General features: G+C 32.6%; 2 protein-coding genes and 1 long non-coding RNA gene across 5 annotated transcripts in view; 1 reads left to right on the plus strand and 2 right to left on the minus strand.

Moving 5' to 3' along the window:
* The window catches only part of LOC140040337 (uncharacterized), a 59,102-nt gene extending 44,962 nt beyond the window's left edge, over positions 1-14,140 (minus strand). The window contains exons 1-2 of one of the 3 annotated variants that reach the window (XM_072086200.1): positions 13,970-14,140; positions 12,742-12,908 (exon numbers count right to left, since the gene is read on the minus strand). In XM_072086200.1, coding sequence (XP_071942301.1) covers positions 12,742-12,792 — 51 coding nt within the window. In that variant the 5' untranslated portion in view covers positions 12,793-12,908; positions 13,970-14,140. Of the gene's footprint in view, positions 1-8,354; positions 8,685-12,741; positions 13,033-13,969 lie in introns of those variants that run through there. The other 2 variants (XM_072086199.1, XM_072086201.1) reach the window with 2 other exon arrangements.
* Positions 13,151-14,900, plus strand: LOC140040339 (uncharacterized). Its single transcript, XR_011842709.1, has 3 exons — positions 13,151-13,711; positions 14,539-14,611; positions 14,750-14,900. It is a non-coding gene; the product is annotated as an uncharacterized lncRNA (long non-coding RNA).
* Positions 14,901-16,588: 1,688 nt separating this feature from the next.
* On the minus strand, positions 16,589-19,065 carry LOC140040344 (eukaryotic translation initiation factor 1-like). The gene is made up of 4 exons (XM_072086207.1): positions 18,901-19,065; positions 18,474-18,534; positions 17,888-17,981; positions 16,589-17,210 (listed from the first exon to the last, which is right to left on the minus strand). Exons 1-4 carry the CDS (start codon positions 18,929-18,931, stop codon positions 17,064-17,066), a joined length of 333 nt encoding a protein of 110 aa, XP_071942308.1. The 5' UTR covers positions 18,932-19,065; the 3' UTR covers positions 16,589-17,063.
* Positions 19,066-21,639: the final 2,574 nt, after the last annotated feature.

A 21,639-nucleotide genomic window follows, 5' to 3' on the forward strand; every position in this document is an offset into this window, starting at 1 on the left:
AGTCCTGTGGTATTTGATGTGTATCATTGTCATTGTTCAATGGTGGTTGGTGTTGTGCTGCTTGTGGCTGTTGTCTGATGTTAGTTTGTTGTTGTAAAGTTGCCATAATGTCAGATACCTGTTGATGTAGTGTTGCGATTTCGTTTGTTTTCTGGTCCAGTAGTTCTCGTAGCTGTTTGTTTTCGTCCTTTATGTCTTTTAGTTGGTCTTCCGTACGTCCCAGTCTAAGTTCAAGTCGGTCTTGGCGACGCTCCATCTCATTCTTATCATCCCATCTGTCACTCGCAAATGTCATTTCCTTGTCGTAGTCGTTGGTCAGTTCGTCTAGTGTCTGGTCTGCGTTGTGGAGGTCGACGTTGTCGGTGTCATAGATCATGAATCTGTTCTCAAATTCTTCGTCAGAGTCAGCAGTTGGTGGTAGCGGCGGATGAGTTACTTCTATAACTGTCGCAGCCTACATAAAATATAAACAAAAGAAACTTCATTAATCGACCTGCAAAAATTACGTAATTAATAAGGGACACATGTACAGTTATGGTTTTGTTTTTTTGTTTTTTTTGGTTTGGTTTCAAGGTATTAAAGATGTATTGTTTCCCCAAAACCATGAAAAATTAAAATTAATAAAATCTGACTATGAATGGGTTATTTTATAGTTTCAATAAAGTTACTCACTTCGGCAAAAAAACCCAAAACAATTTGACTATTTTTTGCTTTAAATTACACATGTTAAGGTAAATACATTTTTTCAAACAAATTTTTGGTAAAATCTATGCGACATTAACATTGTGATAAGTAATCTAATACAATGTCAACAGAATTTAAGCCTACCTTCTTTGTAACATCGACAGTACTCTGACGGCGTCTTCTTTTTGGTGCAGGTTCTGGTATGTTATCTACATTATCGCCATCACCATCATCACCATTGTCGTCATCATCACTATTGTCGCCATCATCATCATTGTCGCCATCACCATCAATACCATCGTCATCTTTGTCAACTCGTTGGTCGTCTGCCTCGGTCATAAATTCGTATGGGATCGTTTCCCCCGTTTCTGCTTTTACCTGTATCAGAAAAAAATATTTAGTTTAAACATTTGCCATACATTTAAAAAACGATACATTGGTTGGGTCAAGTATTTTAACTAACAATAAATTTAACAATATCATTTGTGGAAATATGTAAAACAATTTAATTAAAAGGTGACTTATTCCTTAACACTTTTTAAAAAGATGCTCGACTTTGAACTAAAATATCATAAAACAAAAGTGAATGAACCTATAACGAAATAAATAAACCATAGATAATTAAGTATTTTAACTAACAATAAATTTAATTTAAAACGGGCAACAATAGGCCCCTATCATTTTTGAAAATATGTAAAACAATTTAATTAAAAAAGCGACCCCTTCCTTAACATTTTTAAAAGAGATGATCGCCGTTTGAACTAAATATCATAAAGCCAAAAAAATATGAATGTCGATTACTCACCTCTGATGCAAATATATCATTAAACTTAACAGCAACTACTGGTCCTCTCAATCCTGACGCAAGTACTCGTTGGACCAGGTCTCCTCTTTGTAACTTTTTAGGGTCGCCTGTCTCCGGAAAGTGTTCGCGGTTGATCTTACATTGTCGTTTCTTCATTGGAAGTCTTACGTACTGTAATTTGACGTGGCTTACAGAATTATAGCCAGTCCAGGATACTACAACGGCATCGGGATAAACTCCCTTAACAGTTCCTCGTAACCAAATACCAGAATCTGGGTCAATAGCTTGTACAGCTTGTCCGCGTTTAAACATTTTGTAACAGTAATATAATATAATTCGATAATGATCAGCAGCAACTAAGATTGGAATGGTGGAAAAACTGAGTATTGCTAAGGTTTTTATGCTTATTTCCATGAATTGAAATATTTATATTGTTTTTTTACAATAACTGACCGTCACAAAAGCCATTGTTAAAACTAGAGCGGCGACGACTTGAAACGCGTTACCGATAACAGCGGTTTCACTATTGATGTCACTGACGCATTGTTGAACGTTTCATCAAAGCTCAACGACTTCAACGTGTTGAACGCTATTGAATTCCATTGTCTAACGTATTCAATGAACGATACGCGAACGCTCAACGGGTTCAACACATTCAACGCGCTTGTTTTTAAACATAATGTTTTATTGGATAATTATTTATTTATTTTGGTATACAAGATAAGAGGAAATAAAGGCCGGTATACAAACATTAAAAATTCCCAGCCAATATTAAGTAACACATAAATGATAGTAGTATAATATACAATCTACCTTATTTGATTTAGTAATTAAAAACAAACATTTCTAATGAAATAACATGCCTTGTGTAAGCAAAATACCCTTTTAAATACAAAATACAGTGTATTCTAATATAACATTTGACAGTTCATCAATCAATATTGTTTGTATTGTTTTCGGCCACAAGTAGCGATCAGGGAACGCGAGACCATGTTCGTTGACTCTCTTCCTCATTTGCTTCCACTTTTAAGCGCAGTTTCTGCTGCCAAAAAAATACGGTATATATACGTCCGGTATTAAAAAAATACCGTATAAAATACGGTATTTTCTTGGCAGCAGAAACAGGGCCTTATATGAGTATCAGTCAATGTTTATTATTATTTATGATGCAGTCGTATTTTGAAAATAAGGAGATAATTCATGTTTTTGATCTCGGGAGTGGAGGAGGATTGAGTGTTTTTGAGTTTTATAAATTAAAGTTATGAGTTCAACCAAATGTGTTTATTGGTGGTTTTGGTGCTATTAGCTACTGAGTTGTTCACCGGAAAATTTAAGGGTGGGTTACTATTTTCAGATTCCTAATTTAAGATTAGTAATAGTAACCCCCCTTCTAATAGTAACCCACCCTAAAAAACAATCAAATAATAGTAACCCATAAATACGTAAAAAGTTATTAAGAAAAGAAACACCGTTCCGTTGCTTTATCCCTACCATAGACCTACCATATCATTAACCATAACATTATTATAAATTAACATTCACGCCTAATGTAACCCACGAAGAAGAATAATTAGAATAACAAAAACAAAACACCGTTAGTTTTATTAATATATTTATAGGTCTATCTCTTAAATTTAATATACATTACAACTACAATGTTATACGGTAAGTCTACGGTGCCATACCATATTATTTACGCCTACAGGTAGGTGTAACCCACAAATATTAGAATAACAAAACAATTCAGAATAAAGAATTATTCTGATGCAAGACAATATAGTATAGGTTAGGCGTTTTCTTTTACCATATTATTGTTTCTTGTTAATAATTACTTTGGCCTGCAACTGTATGAATGGGATGGGAGTTGCGAGAATATGCGAGAGAACAGTCAACATTTCAAACACTTACAGTGTACCGGATAGAGTGGAGCGCATTGTTTGATGCTTTTCAAAACGCTTAACGTTTTCAACGCGTTCAACGCTATGGAAATCAATTGTTTAACGTCGTCAATGAACGGTCAACGGGTTCAACACATTCAACGCGCTCTATTGTTAACGTATTCAAAACGCTTTGTTGTACTTAAAAATGTAAATGTAATGTTGTTCGATTTATATATTGGTTCAAAGGCGTCGACACGTCGCATTTTTTAGTTCTTTAAAATTACATGGGACCAATTACAAAATAAAAACCAAAATAGAGAAACATTATTTTAACTTTATTTCTTGAATCCTCTTGAATCTCGAACAGCTAAAAAATGTAGGCCTAAATAAAATTAGTTACTTCGTCGTCTCATTAACGATCGTTAAAATACGTCATAACACACGTGGTGTTTTTCTTGAGGAACCGGAAGCCGGAGTGGCGGCCTCGTGTGTTGATTTTTCAGTTTACCAGGTTGTTTGATTTTACGACGTGAGATCGTGTTTTTCTCGTCAGACCTACAGTACAGTGACTGTTAGTGTTAGGCTTAGCATCGACCTTATTATTCGATGTTTTCCTTCACTAAACACTGGGAAATAAATTAACACTGAGGATCACTGTGTGTTTTATTTGGTAACTGTCTGTTCAATACATAAAATATATAATATGAAGCTATATTTTGTTTTATATTAAAATATCTGGTAGTGACTGCCGATAGGTATTTTGCCTGTTGTTGTTACTGATCGTTCAGGCGTGCAATCGGCCAGTCAAGTGCTGCAGCAGCTAGCGTTGAAATAACTAATTGTTTACTTGACATGCTGATAATGACTTTCGTTGAATAAACAACTAAACGTTGAAAGCCGTTCAACGCAACGCAAACACAACGCAACGACAACGTGTTGAATGCGTTGGGATTTTTGCAATAATTCTGTCCTGTACTGTAGAGTGTCGGAAAATTAAGCTTATAGTTCGTGTAATTTATCGTAGAATATTTTATTTTAAACATCAATTGAACAAGAATTTATCAAGCAGAAAAGCAAGTATACAATGTTCGTTAAATAGAAATGTACCAAAGAAATTTAATAAGCTTGTTTATGGCAGCCGATACCAAATAGTGGTTTGCCGTTTTGGCGACTTGTAGCGTCATGTGTGAAGCGATCTTCGACCGCTATGGAGTGTAAACAAAACAGGACCGCTAGGCCTCATATGGCCTAGCGTATATTAGCCTAGCTTGGTTATGATCAAAGGTAGGTGTATTCGGTGTATGGACGTCGCCAAATACAAAATAATGTATTACGACACACACTGTAGATCTTCAAATTAATGGGTGGGCTTATACCCGAGTGCCTCATTTTTCATGAAAATTAGTCAAAAGTCGGGGGTGGGCTTATACCCGAGTATGGGCTTATACCCGCGTCAGTACGGTAATCAGAGAAGTTTGTACACACGTTAACTGTAAGTTGCTTGGTTTTCATTTAATGTTATTAATGTTATTATATTAATATTACTTTTCTATTATTAATATAATGACTGCATTCAACATTTAAGCAGGGTACAGTTTTGCGTAATTCCTTTATTTGTAATGATTTAGTCAGAATTAACTGCATCTACAGTTCTGACTTCTGTATAGTGCTGAATAAACCATTTATTTCAATAAAATCATTCTTAGACTGACCGCATTTCTGCTAAATTTGTGCTCTCAACTAACCGAATAAATTAGTTGGTAAATGACAAAAACCTTAACGTATTACCCAAAATGCAATGTGATCGTTCAATTGTTCACGATTCTACAGTACAGCTGTCAATCAAATTTACCGTTATTTCGTGGTGAAGCTAAAAGTTGCAGTGATAACCGGTAAATGGCGTTGAATATTTTATAAACTATTTGTGTCAGAATACAAGCAATTTGTGCTTTCAGCGAGTTAATATTTTTTTTATGATATCCCAGAAATGACAGAAAAAATATGTTGGCATATCTGAAGAAATAAAAGCCATTATTTAAACAACCACACAACTGTAAAAAAAAAATTCCAATGTACTAATATTTTTTTTTATTATATCCCAGAAATGACAGAAATAATATGTTGGCATACTGTATATGAAGAAATAAAAGCCATTATTTAAACAACCACACAGCTGTAAAAAAAAATTCCAATGTACCAAGACAAGTGATAGTACTTATAATTACTTTTCGAGGTATATCTCGCTCTTCGAGGAGAAAGGCTATTGTCGGTTTATCCAGGTAAGCTAGGCACAAAATAGACAAATAATAATACTAACAAATTAATCTCCTCACCATGTCATATTTTTCACCACTTTGTTATTTTCAATAATGAAAATAGAAGATTAAATTTTACACTTCTTTGCATTATTAAATAAAGATTGAAAGTAGAAATAAAAAAAACAATCTTCAGGAAAGTGACGTAGAACAAGTGAGCAATAAAATCATGACATTGAAATTTTTGACGTCAATTGTGTCAGGTTATTGTGTATTAGTTATGAGTTAAAAGATTACTCAAAATAATGCTTGAATATTCTACACAATGTCATAGTTTAATCAATTCCAATGTCATTAGCAAAAAAATCAAAGCCGTGATATGATGAAAGCACTGAAAAATAATGCACATGCTACAAGAAACTCTATTAAGGAAACACTTCAAGGACCAATGTCCTTCTAATAAAAGAATCTCCTGAACATGGATTAGGCCTTAAAACCTACACTTTTATTTCCCCTTGTCGTTTCATATGAAATTTTCCCCTTAATTGTGCGTTCCAAAGGTGAGGTTCTAGTCTACAGTACATGCAATAAAAAAAAATTAATACTGAATACCAAATACTGAAGACTGTTTTCTTTGAAAAACCCCGCAATTACTATTCTCAAAATCATAGGGATTTTCCCAGAAGATATTAATGCGATTTACTGTGAGCTAAAAAACCCTGAATTGGAATTGTGAAATACTTCAAGGTACATAAATCATAACATTGTATGTGCTTTCTTTTAATACCAAGTACATACTGGTACTGTATATAAATTATCCTCACATGATCCACCATTATGTGAACTCATCATAATCCGAGAATTTATTAATTTCATTTCATCTCTCTTTCAGAATTGACATCCATAAAATATTATAAACTGTCTAAAAAATAATTTATATCCGTATATCCTATATATCCTACCCCCTACTTAATGTCTGATGTCTCATAATAACGTTAAATAAACACAGTAAAAATCAGAAACGTGAAATGTTTAATCAGAAACGTGAAATGTTTATCGCCGATTTAATGCGATTGATAAGAAGAACCTTGGAAACACACAATATAAACAAAACATGACAAAAATAATGATGTAAAAATAACTAAGAACACATGGTAACAGGAATTATCGCTGCAAAATTATCAAAACCAAGAAAATTAAAAGTTCTATTGTAAACTACCAATGTTGAATGACAGAGCAATATGTTAGGTATTGTCACATAACATCATTTTATATCACCATGACATGTTACATTTCTAAAAAATAAATAAGTGTACTAATAAAATTGAGCATTTTACTTTAAATTAATAAAATGTCTATTCAGATAAGTACAGTACTGTACATGTGCCAAACACTATAAAATAGATTCCTTTTTGTGGCAGTGTGTCCTATGGGATATATTTATATTCACATAATAAAGTGTTTATTTGTAAAGGTATTACTGTGTAATCATTGTTAACGTCTCCGTCATGAGCTGGAATACGTGTACTGTACATAATAGTTGATAACAATAACACAAAAGCCCTGTATATAAAATACAATTACGATATATTTTTGGAAATAGAAATATAATCTATGGTGATAAATTTGTGGATAAAATGTGGTATATAAACTTATACCGCATTTTGTGTAGCATTTTCGGGAACCAATAAAAAATACTGTATGTCTTTGACCTATGAGTTTGACCTATAACACGAAGAGTTTAATTTTCTGCATTGCGTCATTAAAACTAACTCATAATACGAATGAATACCAAAAGCTCAAAATATGGATCAGTACGTTAATTAAATCTTTTATTTATCGTTTTTGGTTTTGGAAACTATTTATTTAATCAAAGCAGTGACATATTAACATTATTACAAAAAGCCGATACTATATTATTGTTATTATGCTGGCAGGTAGTTGAATATGGGTACCCTTCAATAACAATGAACACAAAATGTGGTAACATTGTTGCTTGTAACCTTTCACCTATAGTCTGTTAATACAGTCACCAGTTTAAATATCATAAAATATTTATTATAGCCAGTTAACACACTTGCATTCAATCAAAGAAGCTTATTAAAACACTTTTTCCACAATACATAAAACACAAATTAATATTGGATGAATATCTCCATGCTTTTTACAATCTCGACAAAAAAATTTAAATTCTTAAAACAATATGAAGTACTGTACTTTTTATTTTTTTATTTTATTTTATTCAGTTTCCAGGTAACATACAAAAATCATAAACAAGGTACGGCATCATTCAACAAAACAGAACATACGCATACAGTACATAGCTTTTAAGCCATGGAAGATGTCATAAAAATGGAAATTCAAGCATGGTTGCCAATACAACAAGGCCTACAGTATATAGTGAAATTAGGTTTTGTTGCCTAACAAGGCATATACAGTACTGTAGTATGTTGCCTACCAAGGGCTATATACTGTACTATGTTGCCTAACAAGGCATATACAGTACTGTAGTATGTTGCCTACCAAGGCCTATATACTGTACTATGTTGCCTTAACAAGGCATACAGTACTGTAGTATGTTGCCTAACAAGGCCTATACTGTAGTTAGGTTATGTTTCCTAACAAGGCCTGTGAAGTTGTATAACCTCACAAGGCTTATGAATAAATGCTGTCAGTCACAAGACGAGGCCTACAATGTGGTGTATACTCTACCATGGAGAAATTACTTACCATCTATAAACCAGAAAAAATGGTTGATCCTAATATTGTCAACAAAGTGAAGCAGATATAGCAATTTTACTTTCAATAAAATTCCTTTAAGTCTACTTAACAACAGGTACTAAGCACATGGTCCTATATAATACTGTATTAATGGTTCCCGCTTGTTTGTCATACAGTGCATTATAATATTATCACAGATCAATGAGTTCCAAGGAGACCAGATCACATGGTCTATTGATCTATTAATAGAATATCAAGCCATATTGTTAGTTTCTCCATTATGGTTTAAAGACCAGCAAATGTATAGTTTTTTATTACATATTGGTTTAGTGATTTATTTAAATTTGTTTACTTTAAAATTACTAATGCGTGACCATGACCTCATAAAGGTCAGCCAAGTTTTTTTTCCCCTGAAGAAATGAATGGACTATTAAGTATTACAACCATTTAATTTTCACTTAAGGGCAGGGTTTTTTGTTGAATACATGGGAACAAAATGTAATTAATATTATCATCATTTTATAGTGATAGTAAGTTAAAAAATAACTACTTACCGTACATACATAATATTTCTCTTACCATCAGATTTATATTCTTGCGATTTAATCTAAACTCATTATTATTATGTTAATCTAAATGTGCATTACATTGTCATCATTATCTAAACTGGCAAATCAACAACAACAACAAAACTTGACAATCTTGTATTACAGTAATACCACAATAGGATTGATATTTTAATATGGGTAATTCAGATCAGAAAAATCAATAACCAAACAATAGTATTCAAATAAACATACAATTACTAATAATAGCAACATAAAATGAATTTATACTATTAATTATTTAATCATATTGTAGTACCTATTATCCGTGTTACATCTATTTCAATTATCATGAGATTTTTTGTGCAATATTATTTGACAATAACTTGTTGTAATCTCACAGACTTTCCTGTCTAGATCATAACACTCAATGTTCTCTGGAAGCTGGTTTTTCCAGCAATATTTAGCAGGCAACGAAACGAATTGCTTTCTACTGTACCCAAATTTAAAATGCTGTAAGAAAACAAAAATAACTGTAGAACTTCTAGGGAACACCTACAGTGACCCAACAAAATGTCCCCTAAATAAAGTGGCCCCTACATAGAGGGGGTTTAAATAATAATAATAATTGCTGAGCTAGTTCGTTTCACAAGTGTCCCCCTTAATCAGGGTGTACCACAGGAGGGGTTGTTCTACTGTATTTGACACTTTACAGATTTAAAGTATATCACTTTAGGATTCAGTACCTAGCTTAATAATTTTCGTGAATTTATTTTTATATTAGTAAAAGTCATTGTAACACTGCACATCAATCTGTTTTAATTCCCTATAGGAAATGAATCAGACCAAACATGAAATAGTTACTATATTAAGAAATAACAATATAGTTTAGTTTTCCGAATATTGGACAAATCATAAACTTGGATAAATATTTTCAGATTACTGTATGAAAGATAGAAAATAAAATGCTTCCCTTTAGAGAATTGCGACTATACTATTTAAATTAGCCGTTATTACAGTATATTACCCATGTTCACAATATATCACTACAGATTGGTTATTATATCATTTAAAACTGTGTAACACACTGTTTGTGAGTATAGCTCAACATGGAAGTCTGTTAAATTGTATTAATCTATTAGTATTGGGCAACATATATACTTCATAGGATCAGGTGACCAAGCAGTTAAGACAGTGGAACCTTAATTACGTAGCCATACATCAGCAAAGGTTCTAGGCTCACACGCTCCATGGTTCTGGTGGTAGAACGAGTCTTCACAGATAAGGACTATAAACCGTAGGTCTAGCATCTAGCTCATGTCCACTTTAAAGCACCTATAGTAGTACATCTTTTGAGATGAGTAGGGCGTTACCCCGGTGTACTAGTCCACAGAGACAGCCACTATCAAACACCGGCGACTAAAATTAATACCCCACTAACTCCTTCAGGAGCATGGTGTGGAGGGTGGAAACCCAGTTGGTACTAAAAACAAAAACCAAATATAAGGGTGTCGATTCAGGCGAACCAATGACATGCCATCCAACAAAACCCCCCCAGCCCAGAGAGGAGATAGACATACAGTAAGCCTGTGCATTGTATCATAATGGGTACAACTACTCTATCTCATCTGCTACACCCCTACGATTCCTCTAGGTCATAGGACAACTAGAACTAAAACATACTTCAGATGGAACATACAGTAATGCAGTTGGTTCTATACAATACCAAGCAATTAACTATAAAATTAAAAAAAATAATATATTCTTTTAGTTTTAAATATTACAAAGTTTTCTATCTTTTATTTATTTTTTCCTGGTACATTACCAAGTTAAAACATTATAAATAACTACCTCAGAAACATTATAATATCAGTATTATGTGCATGTACATCATTATGTTTGACGTCAATATACAGAGTCGGCTGTTTATTAATCTCGTTATGGATGACATTCAGTATCAAACTTGAAAATAACAAATTCCATCGATGAGAAATAAACTACAATTAACAACACCAAACTAGCATGACAAAATGCTGAAAACGGAAAAAAATACTTGTTTTCAATTGAATTACTTATGAGGTAGACGATCCAAATCTATTCTAGAATTTGCCAATATGGCTTAGAATGAAAATGCTCAATACAAAACATAATGTCAGTATTTACTGAAATAAAACTAAATGCTAAAAATTTGTATTTAATGGAAAGTGAGAAAATTCTGATTGCTACAGTAGTGGTACACACGATGCAGTAATCTGCTGCTGTATGAAATACACAGTTTTTGAGCTACACTTGTGCATGTACACCACAATGGTATACCGAAAGAGGAGGCAAATATGTGTGTAGTCCGTATTAAAACACAACAAAGGAGAATGACACAGGGTGTCGAACCCATGCCTTCTCACACGGAAGTCTGATTCCTTACCAATGGACCATCTCTTTGCATGTCAGAGATTAATAATTAACATTTCAAAAAATGTAACGTCAAGAGAATCATCTTCAAATTAATGAAGCAATGATATCTACTAGGTCTAAGATGCTAGGATAGGTAACACCAATTACTACCACCCACTAAACCACAATTAAATTTGTGACATAGTTATCTATTGTAGAAGTCAAATGTTTACTTAAACATTAATTACAGGTAAAATATCAAAAGCTAACTGTGCAATAATCTTGAAACTGCAAACTAAACTATATTCTATGTTAGTTGGTCTGCTAAATTGGAACTTTTATACCAATAAATTAAAGTAAAACACTCTTAAAATAAGCATAAAAAAGTCATTACTAGTACTACAGTAATAGTACAATTCTGAATGCTGTTGTCTTGAGATAATCAACTCTGTTGAACATCTTAAAAATTCGCAGTTTCTATATCTGTAATTTAGGTTTTTTTTAAATATTTATTTTGGCCATAAACATGATTGATTGAAGGAATTATAAAAATCCATACTTAATTTTGAACTTCAGTAACATCCACTTCAAAATAATTAAAAAGCTTTTACGAATGTGAAGTCACCCAATCCTATTTACATGATCAGCATACTGTAAGACCTTACTGTTAGATAAATTAAAGTTTGTTGAATTCAGAAACATACAGTAAAGCGTGGTTCCCACTAGAACGTAATGCAAGGACGTAAACGCAACGCAAGCGTTTTAACCAATCACAAGCGAAGTTATAGACAGTTAGCCATCACAAGCGAATAAGCCATCGCTTGTGATTGGTCAATTCACTTGCGTTGCGTTACGTCCTTGCGTTGCGTCGCTAGTGGGAACCAAGCTTAAACAATAATTACTATTAAGAAAAAATTAAATGCAATGATAATTTATACATAATAAAATATAATGCCATTGTTACAATTCACTACTGACCAGTTTACATACTATAGTGGTCTTAAACAAGGAAAGATCAAGGGGTTAGTGCTAAAGCTTGGTTCCCACTGCTGTGCCAGATCAAAGGGTTAGTGCTAAAGCTTGGTTCCCACTAGGAGTAGGAGCATGCTTCTTGACAGCTAAAATAAAATCAACCCCCCCCCCCCCCCCTAAAAAAACAAAATCACAGATCCACCCACTGTTAAATTAAACACAGATCCAAAAACCCTTACTGTAAGATTAACATACAAACTTGTTTACACCCATTGTAACCTTTTGTAATCATTACTGTTTCCTTGGATTATAATTATTAAGTCTTTCATTTCTATTGACTTGAATGATGTTTCTAGATAACACTGTATGTAACATATGGTTGCCTAACAAACTGGTCAAATCTACTACTAATAGCAACCACAATACACATTATTATTATTGTTCAAAGGTGAATTCAAACTTTATAAAAAAAAAAGATATTTCCTTACCGTAGTTCTAGAATCCAAAGTAGAGCTCTCGTTTGTCTGGTCGGAAGTCATGGGCTGTGTAAGAGGAGAATTCAGTTCCAATTCAGCCGATTTACAATTCAGTAATTCACCGGCCAATTTACAATTAAACGGTTTATCTGGAGGTGAGAGGATCACGGTCCAAAAAGCTTGAGGGGGAAAATTCAACATGATACCAATAAATAAATACACATACATACAAATGATCTTGCATGAAAAAATAATTAGTAGAAAAAATATTTTTTCTTATAAATATTTCCAAAGATGAGAATATGTAAAATCCATAATTAAGTAATCCATTATTAATGAACTAAGCGAGGAAAAATGTTTAGTTCACAGATGGTACACTTGAAGAAAATATCCTTTGCAAGGGACCACTTAACTCCTGTCTGAGCAAGTCCATAATAAATGTAGAATCCACGCACTTAATAATACTTTAAAAAATCAATTATCATTTGAAAAACTGAAGGTAAGCAAAACAGGATGTTGAAATTCATTCATAAAATCCTGCGAGAGAAAGGCACCGCTTGGCAAGGAATAATGCAATCACACAGTATATCAGCTATCAGCTACACTTTGCAATGTTAATCAGTTATGTTTACACTGATTTGTTGACTAATGCCAAAGTGGCACACACACACACACACGCACTTCTCCAGCTAGCAGACAGTGCTGCATGACTTTCGGAAAAACACAAACTACGGCTAGGCTGTACAATTAGGAATTACGTAATTATTATGAATGTCTTCTAATCATACTGAAACCGTTCCTACAGAAGTGTCTTGTATACTTAACAGCCGGTTACCGTTCAATACAACTACACTAGAATTACCGATTATCAACCAACTCCCACGCGCTTACTTCCTACGTATATAAACGTATGAAATATTTTGAATTGAAGAGCTAGCTTCGCAAACCATTTTTGCAGAGAACAGCAACAGCGGTGTTTCTCGTAAGCTATTCTCAAAACAAAACTCAACCCACACCATACACGTTTCACATCAAATGTAGAGAAAAAAACCACATGAATGAACCACCTTTATTTATCTTTTATAATATATTATTTTGATTATTATTATAAATTCTATTCATACAAATTAAACAAACTACACGTGATACTAATCGTAAAATGGCGACCGTGCTCAGTACAGTGTTGAGGAGATAGCAGCTGTGTAACGAGATAAGTGAGCAAAGAAGGGCGTATACTCACTTTCAGGTGCCGATTGATGAACTTCGTTGAGTAGCTATATCTTTATATTTCACCAGAAAGAATGTCGAGTTTCCAATAAAAATAAGGCACAAAAAATTGATATTCTAAGGTCCTATTTTGGGAATAAAGTATAGATTTTGAAACCTATACTCTCGTTTCCTTCCTGGTTATTTAGGCCGCATGCATTCAAGGCTTACGCGCATGCGTGTTCACATGGAGATATTTTGGGAATTTGCCTTTTTCGATATCTGTCAAAATATCCTAAATTCTATTAAAAACTTAATTATTATAAAGATTTTTTTGTACATCCAAACATTAAAACATTTTTTAAAATTATAAAAGGATTAAAGAAGAAACCATTCGATTTTATCTGCCTGCGTTAAAAAGGCGATGAAGAACGTTGTGACACCGAAAACCCACCATCGTGATTTTTTACTAGAGAGGGCGCTGTATTGTTTTTCTATTATTTGTATTACAAAAAAGTACTTGTTATAATATTAAAGACATGAACAATGTTTTATGGTGGACTTTAATCCAAGGAGGAATAATTTTGAGATTTTTTTTTTCAGCTGAGAATCAAGTAATAATTGTCTAAAAGCAATTAAACAACTGGACCACGTTGTCATAATCATCGTATAGTAGGTATGAAGTATTTCGGTGTAAAACTATCCTTAAAAATGCAGGCTGAAAAATTTAAATTAATTAGTGAATTAAAGTCAATACAAATAGACGATAAAAGACAAATATAATAACTGAATACTAGGACACTTTTATTACTAGGATATGAGACTGAAGATGATGATATGCCTTATTGGAAAAGGAAGAAAAACGTCCTCGAAGGAAGAATTAGAGTGTGTCGTATTCTGCTAATGAAGGAAAATGAGAGGCTGCTGCCAATATATGAAACAAAAAACAAATGAACTTCAGTAGGTAGAGAACAGATAATGATAAATCGATGAATAATTGTATTGGAGCTGTGGTGAACATGCTTCCTTGCCTTCCAATGTCAAGTTTCAGGGTTCAATCCTGACAGTGTCAGGGTTGTTGTAACTCGGAGCCTTTCAACAACTCCATTCCCTAAAACTCAAATGGGACTTGGTTTATAAGCATCGGATAAATTATAAAAGAGTTTATCCATCCTGTAATTTAAATGGCGAGTTACTCGCTGTTGGATAGGAATAAAAAAAAGTATCGTTGCGCCATTTCTGCATCTTTATGTTTCCGAAAGTATGCCTATGTTTTACAAACCACCGTGAAGTGTCAAATCGGGGACTTAAAAAACGGCGAGATCTCAAAGAAAATAAGCGTGTTTAATCGAGAGATTATGATCTATTAAAATGTAACCCTGGCCTAACTGTTAGGGCATGAGGGATATTGATGACGGTGAAATAGTTAATATTTTCATCTTTGAATTGTTACTTTTTTTGTATTTGAACCAAAAAACAATAATTCTAAATATGTACGTTTTTCGTTGACACACTTCCAACAAACTACCATATGAATCATTTTAATAGTATCAAAATTTATAATTTTTCCTTCATACCAAAAGTAATTTTTGCAAGCAGGATTTAATATTGTTCATTTATTGATATATACTGCGGCAATGGTATAAAGTTTAAATCATCTTTTTTTATTTAAAGAAATGTGCAACCGGCGATAGATGTTGTTCCGCTATTTCTTGAAAGTATCAGTTCGCCACGACGGCATCTCTAATCTCTCTCCATGGACACTACATTACAGGATGAGAAGAGCCCTCGCGATTTTACACCCAAAATATTGTAATGACTTTTTCAGTAAGAAAATCTAGATTTAGCCTGAATATGAACAATTGCAATCCCGTCGACGACGTAAAGGTCGTATTTTCTTTAAATCCGACAAGCAAAATTGAAGCATGATTCACACTAGGACGCAACGCAAGTAATTTGACCAATCGATGGATTATCCAAATTTCAACTCACTTGCGTTGCACTTACGTCCTTGCGTTGCTAGTGGCATGCCACCAGCCAACCTTATTAACTAACCCAATTAATTGGCGCACGTAAATGAACACGTGTATATTAACATAGTTCCTAGATCTTTGCAAATTAAAAGCTTTCTAATAATATTATTGTCTTTACGGTATTCTTCCATCCATCTTTAGATGCAATTGATGTTGAAACTTATGTAAGGGGGCGAGGGAACAGATTTAAATGCCCAACTGGGAAAGGTGAAATATCGGCAGAAACAAGAGAGGGTGCTATACAAATGTTAATAATATAGAGGGCGCTATTAACTACAATCTTCCAGAGCCATTGAAGCAATGGATATGGAAGATTTCCACTTTCTATACATTTTTTAATCTGGAACTAGACTTGCATAAACAATAAATGTATACGTTATTGGTATATTTTTTCCATAATAATGAATAAGAGAAATTTCACCATAGCTGGTGGTACGTGGATGTATAAAAACTCCTGCGCATATTGGGAAACCTCCAAGCTCTCTATGCTACAGCACAATATAAATCCTGGTACAGTAATCTGCAATGCGAAGTTTTGTTATAGAAATAAACCACCTGGTATTTTAATATTTTAAGCTTTATTAAAATTATTTTATTAATAAATTGCAATACTAACAAACTAATGTAAATAACAAAACTTTATTAGTTGGAAATACACACAAATATATAAGGAAAAATAATATTGTTGAATCATTACACTACTACTGTAGTCAAACATTGGGTACACTTGGTAAAAACCAATAATATACTGTTTATAAATGCTTAATACATTAGGAATTGGATGTTATCACTAGTGTACCTTTATCATTGGAAAGGCCTACCCACCTCGTTTTTAACATCTACCACATAATTTACACGACGACTTTCAGAATTTTCTAACATAAAAATAAATACACTGCTTCACCTAATGTCTAATACTAACCAATGATTCTCCGTTCTATGTCGAGGGTTAAAATTTGAATATTTTATATTTTCCATATCGGACATGCCACTAAATTGAAAGCTATAAATATCACTACTGTACTATGTATACTATTTTATTCCTTGGATATTATTATTCAAAAATTTGACTTATGTAATAACGATCATTTCCACTTAAAAACCATGAACTTTCAACTGGCCTTTTTTAGCCAAGTTAATCTCCAAGAGGAACTCGCAAATACTGTTTCGCTTGTCCCCTTGTAATTGTATCACTTCACCATGTTCAGGATGCTCCACTACAGTCCCATTGCAAGCAAATTGCTGTAAAAAATTAAAATTTCAAATTAATTATCAGTACATCACCAGGCAGTTTAGAATTTATTTTTAGCCTGTGGTGTATTGTATATTATATAGCACATGTATGATAATGTATGTTTAATTTTTTACGACAAATTTTAAAATACGGTTGTGATAAAAAAAAGTTTTTGTTTTGTAAATTTTTGTAAATTTTAAATAAAGTACAACACCTATTATGGGCATATTTTCGGTCCTCTTAATATTGTTTAAGTTAAGTGGTCCTAAGTTGATGTTATTTTAGATGACAAATCTCTAGGCTAAGCTAAGCTAGCCTAGGCCTAAATCATAAAGATTTTCGGGGAAAATAACCAATTTTGGGGAGGTGGGTTCTGCATTAAAAATCGTAAAAAACTCGCAAATTTCGGGGAACTTGGGACCTCTGAAGTTTTCACAGGGGTGTCCTAAAGAAAGAGGTTCTACTGTAACTATATTCTATTTATTATCGCTAACATAAAATGAATTTGAATTATAAAGCATGCCAACATCATACTGATTTCCAAAGATAACTTTGTACAGTAGAGCCCGAGTAACGGATTGATTCATTTCGGTATCAAATAAGGCTGGTTAATGGTTCCAAATAGTCTATCACAGTACTGTAGATAGATATAACTTTTATTATCCTTCTCGTAAAATGTACTTACCTTTTTAAAAACTTTTACCAGTTTCTTCTTGTCATATGCATCAGATATACCAGAGACTGTGGTTAAAGTCTTCCGGCCGTTTCTCTGCTGGATTCTACAAAATACAACATATTATTAATAATTAGCTGTTCTAAATAACCATCAAATGTGCGATGACTCACAGATTAGTAAGATTAAAGGGAGCGAGGGAAGGATTCTCTGGATCCACCTATGTATAGCAATAACTGTTATAATGTTCATTTCAAGATGTATTGTCCTCCAAAAACATGAAATATAATAAAAAGGCCATTTTGCAGTTTTAATAAAGTAACTCCGAATAAGTGATTAAATCAAAAATACAAACTGGCCTATTCAAAATCTGATTTTATTAATTTCCATTTTTCATGTTTTGGAGGAGCAATACATCTTTAAATTACAGTTTTTAAGGGTTAATCATTTTTTTTTTTTTCAATTTTTGGTCAAAAGTGCATACAGTAAAATTATATGACATTAAAATGGCATATTCAGGGACAATATATCTGTAATTAAAAGAAAATACTTTAATATTAAGTAATGCATAAATAATTATAAGATTGCCTTTTTTTACCTTATGTGAATGACGGCTTCCTGGCGATTGCCAGATTCACTTGAGGCCTCTGTAAATGGATCTAAAAAAGCAAGTTCATATGTTTTTACATACAAAAATAGGCTAGTAGCTAGCATTTAAATGCTTTGCCAAAAATATACTTGCTTTAAATTACTAAATTAAGCTAAACTATACTAGTCTAGGCTAGCTATATAAGCCTAGTGACATTAATTGTGAGTAAGCTATTGATAGGCCTAAAACTCTAGGGTAGAGAATTCCGACACACTAAAGTCGATAATGATTTATACTCAATAATTGGGACGAATAGTCTTTAGTGGATGCCTACAGTGGCAGTGGATTGCTTATCGACCTGTCTCTTTGTGTTTTATTTGAATTGCCTAGGCCAATAATTACGGTATTTGTCCCATTTTATAATCATAATACTCACCATATGTTTGTAAATTTTGAATGCCGGACATCAGACTATCAGTTGTTTCTATTAAAAGTTACAAAAATACTTAATATAGCACGATTGCTTTGGATTTAACTAGGTAGTTTGAGGAACGAAATCGACGACACAACACAACTCAAATACAGTAAAAATATGGATGACGAGTTGATTGACCCATAACCTACGACGTCACAGTCTCTTCACACAAACTGAAAATACGAATACGATACGACATTAGCGCAGGATTTTTTAAACTACTGTATTATTATCATAGGCTAACTTTATAAAAAAAAATAATAAACGATTAATAAATATTATAATTAAAAAGAAAAATATCTAATGAATAATGTCACATAATATAATTCATAACTGTTATTATTTTTACTATGGAGTATAATAAATTATTATCTAATGTTTTATTTAATTTTATTTCAACTACACCCAACAGCGAAACTCGCCAAATATAGGATGCCTTTAAAATATTTAGATAAATGTATACACGAACGCGAAACACTGAAAAATACAAGATGTTATTAACTGTTAATTAATGTTTATATAATTAAACTGTAACAAAATGAAATGTTCAATACATTTGTATACACACAAAGCCATTTATTATCATTTAAACAAAATGATTGACGTACTCTAACACTAATGACCTCTTTAAAAAAATTATTCAGTAGATCCAGTGATTCTTTGATAAATCTTAATTTGCACATTTTATTCGAATATTGCATCACTACTCTGAACAAATTAAAATTTCCCCCTCAACGTTGAGTAAGTAAAGCAGAGTGGCGCAGAGGAAGCGTGCTGGGCCCATAACCGAGGTCCCAGGATCGAAACCTCGCACTGCTATTTTTTTTGGTTATATACTTTCTCTGATAATGTATTTTGGAGTATTTTTGTTATGCGAACTCAATAATTTAACAGTAATATAGGAAACTCACAACACGTCAACCTTATTAATAACAAGCATTCATTTATGGAGTTCACTCCCCTATTTTGTTCAAAGCTCCTCTTATAGATCTAAATGCTGCTTTCATGAAATTCTTAGATTGAGAGAAATTTAATTTTCTATATGTATGTTTTATTATGTTTAATTAAGTGTGGTTTTCTTGTTTATTCTGTTATATTTGTTTAGGACCACAATGGAAATAAGTTTGCCTTCTCGGTACTTTATTGTGTTTTTATCCTACGATTTTATGTCAGAATAAAGAAATGAATAAATAAATAAATAAAAAACAAAATTTATTAAACAATTATTTATTGTATTTAAATATCATCAATATTAAATAATTAATAGATCTCGGAGATTTTGAGCTAAAATGGTTATTCTAACAATTTATTATTGGCATTGGCCGATGATTGTTTTTTTTTTTGGCAATACTGTAGGCCTACCCGTAATTTAAAAATTATTCAGTAGAGAGGGAGATATCCCAAGAATATATATCAGATAATATTATATACATCTTAATTTGCACATTTTATTCGAATATTGCATCACTCTGAACACATTTAAATTCCCCCCTCAACGTTGACTACGTATGGTAAAGCAGAGTGGCGCAGCGGAAGCGTGCTGGGCCCATAACCCAGAGGTCCGAGGATCGAAACCTCGCTCTGCTATATTTTTGTTGTTGTATATAGGGCCTACTTTCTTTGATAATGTATTTTTTTACGTAAACTATTTAAAGATGTATTGTCCTCTGAACAAATAATATGTTAAATTGTTTTTGTTTAATATGCCATTTTGGTCACATAGGCTAATTGTTACCGACAACTAAATTTGAATCGAAAACAATGTATTTACCTGAAAAAACTGTAATTTAAAGCAAAAAAATAGTCAAATTGGCTGCCAGTCAATGGGTTTTTGGTTGAATTTGACCATTTATTTAGCCATTTTATATGAGAAAACATTTTTTTTTTTTACGGAAGGGATCCTTAATTAAACTAAATAACCTATTCAAAGTCTGATTTAATTAATCTTCATTTTTCATGTTTTTAGTGGGGGACAATACATTTTAACAACAATCATACCAATAAAACAACAAATTTGAATCGTATTTATTTATTTGCCATAACGTTAAATACCATTGACAAGTTGTACAACGTTCATAAAAAGAACAATTACTTATTATATGTTATCATCAATATTAATAATTAGGGCTAATAATAGATCCCGGAGATTTTGAGCTACAATTTCCATTCTAACAATTTATTATTGTAGGCATTGGCCGATGATTGTTCTTTGGCAATACAGTACCCGTACCCGTAATAAAATATTCCGAGTAGATCCAGGGAGATGTCCAAAGAATAATATATCAGATAATATTTAAATAGATCTTGATTTGCACATTTTATTCGAATATTGCATCACTCTGAACAAATTTAAATTCCCCCCTCAACGTTAACTAAGTATGGTAAAGCAGAGTGGCGCAGAGGAAGCGTGCTGGGCCCATAACCCAGAGGTCCGAGGATCGAAACCTCGCTCTGCTATCTTTTTTTTACACTTTCTCTGATAATGTAATTTTTGGCGTATTTTTTTACGTGAACACTATTTAACAATAATTATACCTTTTAAACACATTTTTTTAATCTTATTTGCCATCAAAATACAATAAATAAATACCAAAGTTATACAACGTTCATAAAAAGAACAAAACAATTATTTTTTATATTTAAATATCATCAATATTAAATTTAATAGATCCCGAACAACTTATTATTGTAGGCATTGGC

The sequence above is a fragment of the Antedon mediterranea genome, chromosome 2 (assembly GCF_964355755.1).
Source record: "Antedon mediterranea chromosome 2, ecAntMedi1.1, whole genome shotgun sequence".
Taxonomy (NCBI): Eukaryota; Metazoa; Echinodermata; class Crinoidea; order Comatulida; family Antedonidae; genus Antedon; species Antedon mediterranea.

Excerpts from the sequence above, each read along its gene's own strand:
- LOC140040344 (XM_072086207.1), bottom strand. The coding sequence starts at position 18,931 with ATGTCCGGCATTCAAAATTTACAAACATATG. Across the intron at positions 17,982-18,473 it reads GAAGCCGTCATTCACATAAG|AATCCAGCAGAGAAACGGCC; the intron begins GTAAAAAAAGGC and ends TGTATTTTGTAG. Across the intron at positions 17,211-17,887 it reads TGGTAAAAGTTTTTAAAAAG|CAATTTGCTTGCAATGGGAC; the intron begins GTAAGTACATTT and ends AATTTTTTACAG.